Below are 5227 nucleotides of genomic sequence, written 5' to 3' on the forward strand. Positions count from 1 at the left end.
TGGTGGTGGTGGAATGTGTGTGTGTGTGTATGCGTGTGAGCGTGGAGGGGGAGGTGTACAACCTCTTTATTTCCTTTCAAACTCCATATCCCTCCGACTCCCTTCTTTGTTCCCCAGCCAGGGCAAACCCTTCTGAGAAACTATTTCTCTTGGATGGGTGGGAACGGAGTAGTGGACAGAAACAACTCTGCCGGGTGGCCTGGCCTTTCCTGGAGCAAGCAGTGCAGCGCTGGCTCACATGAGCCCTAGCCTCACCGCGGATCTGTCCCCAACCCTAGCAACTCCACCTCCTCGCTCCAAAGGCCTCTATGACAGTGTGTTCCGAGTGCCCAACACTGCCGGACGCACCTAACAAACCTGTAGACGAGAGTCTATTCAGGACTTCTTTGAAAAGCACAGACAGTGTTCAGATGTGCGTCGTCCCCTCCTGGGAGACGGGATAACTGGTGTACCAGAAAACTAGGGTTCTTGGGCAGGAGAGGAAGGCAGCAGGAAAAGTGCTGGCCTTGTGTGGGGACCCACCTCAGTTCCATCTCTCTGGGCACAGCATAGGATCCCCCAAGCACTGCCAGGAATGATCCCTGTGCACAGAGCCAGGAGTGTAGCCAAAAGAGTAAACTAAAAACTAGGGCTTGGACTGCTGAGTGGGCAGAGGTGCCTGCCCACCTCTCACGGGTGAAACCCATTTCATTTAGGAAGCAACTGGAGAGAATGCCTGCCCTCGCTGCATTCCTCTTGATTTGCAGGAAAAGGTTTTAGAAATAAAACCCACATGTATCTAGCAATCCCAACTGGGTGCCTTTCCCACCGAAAGACACTTCCCTGCATTCAGAAACAACAGTTTGTTCTGCCTGGATAAGTGGAGGGGGGAGGGGGAATTGGTGGTGGTGGTGGTGGTGGTGGTGGTGGTGGTGGTGGTGGTGGTGGGGTGTGTGTGTGTGTGTGTGTGTGTGTGTGTGTGTGTGGTGGGAGTGGCCGGGAGAACTCTGGAGGTAAAAGATTTATCGGGGACTTCAGGACATAGAATGGCAAGTCTTGGGGAGGTGGTGAGAATCCTGTAACTGCAGCGCAATGTAGGGGCCAATATGCTCTGCTGAGTGCCCTTGGTCTGGAGTGCTCCCTGCCCTGGGCAGAGCACAACCTCCTCGTCTGCTGCTCTGTTGTGGAATGCCCACTCCCCCCTCCTTCCCGCACAGTTTCCCGAATGAGGGGTAGAATGCAATGGACACATCACAAGAGGGCTGGAGGGTTTTTACCAGAATCGAAATACAAGGTCTCTGAGTGACTGGGTCCCAAAGTGCCTCTGGATTGTCTGCTGGTCCCGCATGGCTGGGGTCCTTGGAATCGAGGCCCGAGTGCTCTGTGAGAAAGGACCCCGCTTATGGCACTGGCCTCCAAGCAAAGCGGTCACTACAGGGGGTCACTCCAGAGATCACCCGACTCCACTGGATAGGTGTCCCGAACAAAACGCGGCAGTTCTAGCAGAGCCAAGCAAGGAAGGAGTTTGCGCTGGCGTGCCCAGGGCGCGCGCGCGGCTTTTGGGGTGCAGATGGGAACAGCAACCCTGGCAGGGTGTGCACCTCAGACGGGCTTGGATTGCTGAGGGGGAACTGGGATAGAGACACAACCGGGGAGCTCCCTCTATCCCCTGAGGCTCGGTCGCTGCTTCTCAGCGCCAGGCCCTTGTCCTGGGTCTGCGCGCCCCAGCTTCTTAGAAGGCGGGTTTGGGGATGGCATTGCAAATGGGACCTCTAACCCTGACACCCTTTCCTCTCCTCCCACTCGGGCAGACCGCTTCACCCGTTTTTCTGGGATGTGTGGGAATAAGAGAGGGTTAGGGGGCAGAGCACTCAGGGTCCAGAGCCATACGTATTTCTAAGAAAAAAAAGTTTATTTAAAATTTTGTACATTAAATAAATAAATAAATATCTTCTGATGTTACAGAGACCATACTGGGATACAGCTGTGGGAAGGGGGGTCGGTGGTGGCAGGGGTGACAGATGTCCCCCAAGACAAAGACTGGAAGCGTAGGAGAATGCAAGGCAAGTGGGCTACAGAATGAATCGAGTTTTCCCACACGGATTCCAAAGCTCATTTCTCTCCTGAGGGAGGAGCTGCGGGCACAGCAAGGCCTACTTGAGGGATAAACGGATTGACTGGACAGAAGAGAGGAAAGGAAACCAAAAGTACTGGAGACCCCCAAACTGCCCCAGAGCCCCAGAAGAGCAGCACATGGGTGGATGGGTGAGTGGGACAGGGATGTGTGTGTGTGTGTGTGTGTGTGTGTGTGTGTGTGTGTGTGAGTATGCGCTACAGCAGGACAGAATTAAGGAAGGAAAGGCTTAAGAAAAGAGGATGCAAACGGGCACCGAGGGCTGACGAACTGGATCAAGGGTGTGGAGAAGGGGGCAAGCGAGAAAGCTTGAGCTGGTCCAGAGCGGCAAGGGAGGAGGCGACGGTGGCCAACAAGGCGCAGGGCCAGCCGGCTGCCCATGGGGCTAGCGCCGCAAGGCCGACAACCCCTGTACGCTCGCGGTGTCCCCAGAGCTAAGTCCGTTTGCCCGACCTCAGGTTCTGGGCAGGGGTCACCCGCGCCAAGTCTCGGTCAAGCTGTCAGCGCTGCCCAGGGTCTATGCAGAGAGGAGCCAAATCTGCGCAGAGCGCGCCCAGGACCGGAGGCTGGGGCTCCCGCTTCAGTCTCGGAGGCGCAGGGAGCGCCTGGGGGCGGCGGCGCGCGCCTAGGGAGTGACGGCAAGGTCCCGGTCATCCTTGCCCGACGAAGACGGAGACATGGGCAATTCGTCATCATCTTCGGAGCATTTGGCTGAGGAGAGAGACGCGCACTTGCAGCCTTGCGGGGCGCCCCCGCCCGCACCGCCGCCGCCGCCGCCGCCGCCGCTGCTGCCGCGGTGGTTGCTGCCTTTGCCCTCCTTCTTGTGCTTCACCCGGCGGTTCTGGAACCAGATCTTCACCTGTTTCTCCGACAGATTCAAATAGGTCGCGATCTCGATGCGGCGCAGTCGGGACAGGTACATGTTCGAGGCGAACTCACGCTCCAGCTCCAGCAGCTGCGTGCTGGTGAACGCGGTGCGCATCCTCTTGCTGCTCGGCAGCTGGTTCGAGCTGCTGTCTGCAGAGGGGGTCAGGAGGTGAGAGACGGAAACGGTCAGGAACAACACCCCCCCCACACACACACACACCGCCCCCTCCAGTGTGTTGCGGGCCGGATCCCCGGCTGGCTCGGAGGCCGTAGGAATTCCGGGACCTGGACTTCTCACTCACCCGCTGGCCCTACTACAGTAACGTGCCCGCCTGCTCTTCCGAGCCACGTCGCGAAAAGCGCGATCGAGCAGCGCTGCCGGGTCCTGGCTCCTCTCTTCAGGAGAGGCGCAGTGAGCGCCTGCGGGGTGGGCGCCCCCTCCAGGAACTGGACCGTCTGCCCTCGCCCGACCCCCCGCGGCGTCCCGTCCAGGCCCACTAGCTAACGTCCCCATCTAGGTCTTCGCTTTCACCCTCCTCGCCTGGAGAATGCCCGGGGTCCTTCTCTCCTGGCTCCCCCACCGCTCCCCCTAGCTTTTCCTCAGAGCGGCGTCCGGGCTTACCCACGGAGATGCAGTGGAACTGCCGGGGGTCGGGCAGCGGGTAGGAGGTCTGGTAGAGCGCGGCGGCCGCGGCGGCCGCGGCGGGGCCGTGGGCGACCCCGGGCGACACGGCCGAATGCTGGCGGCCCAGGGGCGCGTGGCAGTACTGCGAGCCGAAGGGCGGGAAGGACGCTTTGAGCAGAGGTAGCCCCGGCGGCCCCGGGGGCCCGTGCAGCTGCGAGGCGGTGACGCACAGAGGGCACACGCACAGCAGCCCGGCCTTGCGAGCGTGACAGGCTCCGGGGGACAGGCCGTGCAGCGCGTGCGGCGGCGGCACCGCGTAGGGAAAGAGCGGCGGCGGGCTACCCTCGGGCGCCTTCTTCTCGGCCGCCTCGCGCAGCACCAGTGAGTCCACCAAGAAGGAGCGCGGCATGGCCCCGACGCGCGCTCGCCCCGCCGCCAGCCCGCTGCCTGCGCCCCACCGAGCCGGGGCTGCTCCCCGCGTGATCCCGAGCCGCGGCCGCGCGCAGCTGGACCTGCCCGCAAGGCTGAAGGCGCCGCTCCCGCCGCCCCCGAAACCGCTGAAGCCGCAGCCGCCGGCGCCGCCCCAAAAGCACGGGGTGCTGGCCAGCGCGAGTGGTGCTGAAAGGCTCTGGCGGCGCCGCTTAAATAGGACTATTGCCATGTGATGGGGAGCGGCCGGGGCCTCTCAATAGGGTTTTTGTGCCTTTTCTCTTGGCATTCACTCTGCACGCTTCCTCATTATTTCACTTGTTAACTAAATGAACTGCATAATGTACTCTATTCTTGTCAACCCCACCCACGCCGTCACAGGCGCGCTCGCCCCCTCCTCTCCCTTTTGCGGGTTTATTTTCTCATTCTCCCGCGATTTAATATTTCTTTCTTTCTCTTTATTCTTTACTCCCCCCATGGGCTCTGCATTGGCTATCGGCCCGTTTATCTTCTTGATTTTACACACACACACACGGGAGCTCGCGCGCGCGCGCGCGCACACACACACACACACACACACACACACACACACACACACACCCCGCTGCCTCCCTTGCACAGATCCCTGAGGTCACACACCCCATCTTCTCGATGCACCAGTGTCCTGTTCCCCACCCTTGCCTATAACTCCTCCGCTGAACTTAGCTTTGTGCACACCACCCCTCCCCAAAGCCTGCCTGGGGTTTCCACCTGTGGAATCTTCCTGAGTCCCGGCTAGGATGGGGTGGGGTGGGAGCCATGGGATGAGGAGGAAAACGCTGCATTTCTTACCCAGCACGCAGCACTACCTTTCCTCTGCCTTCTCCAAGTTTCTCAAATAGTCTTGGATGCTGCTTACAACACCCAGCCTTTGTTCAGTAGCTGCTGGCCAGCCTGGATCCCTCACGAGGACGGGGCCATGGGGATAAAGAGGTTGAAACCAGGCAGAGACAAGGAAGAAAAATCAATCGAGACCTCGGACATTGTGATCTCTTTCACACTCAGCCTGACTAGTGAGTATGGTTGCCCTGGAGGGAGTCTCTGTACTCCCGCGCACCCCCAATATACTAGGGTGCGCTAGGCGGTTCTACCCGCAGAAGTCGAACGAAGGCAGTTGTGGTCCCGTTTGGACTGCCCTTTGGACCTCACACCCC

The 5227-nt window shown here is 59.9% G+C and overlaps 1 protein-coding gene across 1 annotated transcript; it reads right to left on the reverse strand.

The window, feature by feature from the left end:
- Window positions 1-1945: 1945 nt before the first annotated feature.
- Window positions 1946-4061, reverse strand: GSX1 (GS homeobox 1). Its single transcript, XM_004604556.3, has 2 exons — window positions 3603-4061; window positions 1946-3130 (listed from the first exon to the last, which is right to left on the reverse strand). Exons 1-2 carry the CDS (start codon window positions 4012-4014, stop codon window positions 2739-2741), a joined length of 804 nt encoding a protein of 267 aa, XP_004604613.2. The 5' UTR covers window positions 4015-4061; the 3' UTR covers window positions 1946-2738.
- Between the last annotated feature and the right edge of the window lie 1166 nt (window positions 4062-5227).

Source organism: Sorex araneus, chromosome 1 (assembly GCF_027595985.1).
Source record: "Sorex araneus isolate mSorAra2 chromosome 1, mSorAra2.pri, whole genome shotgun sequence".
NCBI lineage: Eukaryota > Metazoa > Chordata > Mammalia > Eulipotyphla > Soricidae > Sorex > Sorex araneus.

What these genes read in the sequence shown, in the direction of transcription:
- GSX1 (XM_004604556.3), bottom strand. Translation starts at nt 4,014, where the DNA reads ATGCCGCGCTCCTTCTTGGTGGACTCACTGGTGCTGCGCGAGGCGGCC. An exon ending in GTTCCACTGCATCTCCGTGG is followed by an intron (nt 3,131 to 3,602) that starts GTAAGCCCGGAC and finishes CCCCCTCTGCAG; the next exon opens with ACAGCAGCTCGAACCAGCTG.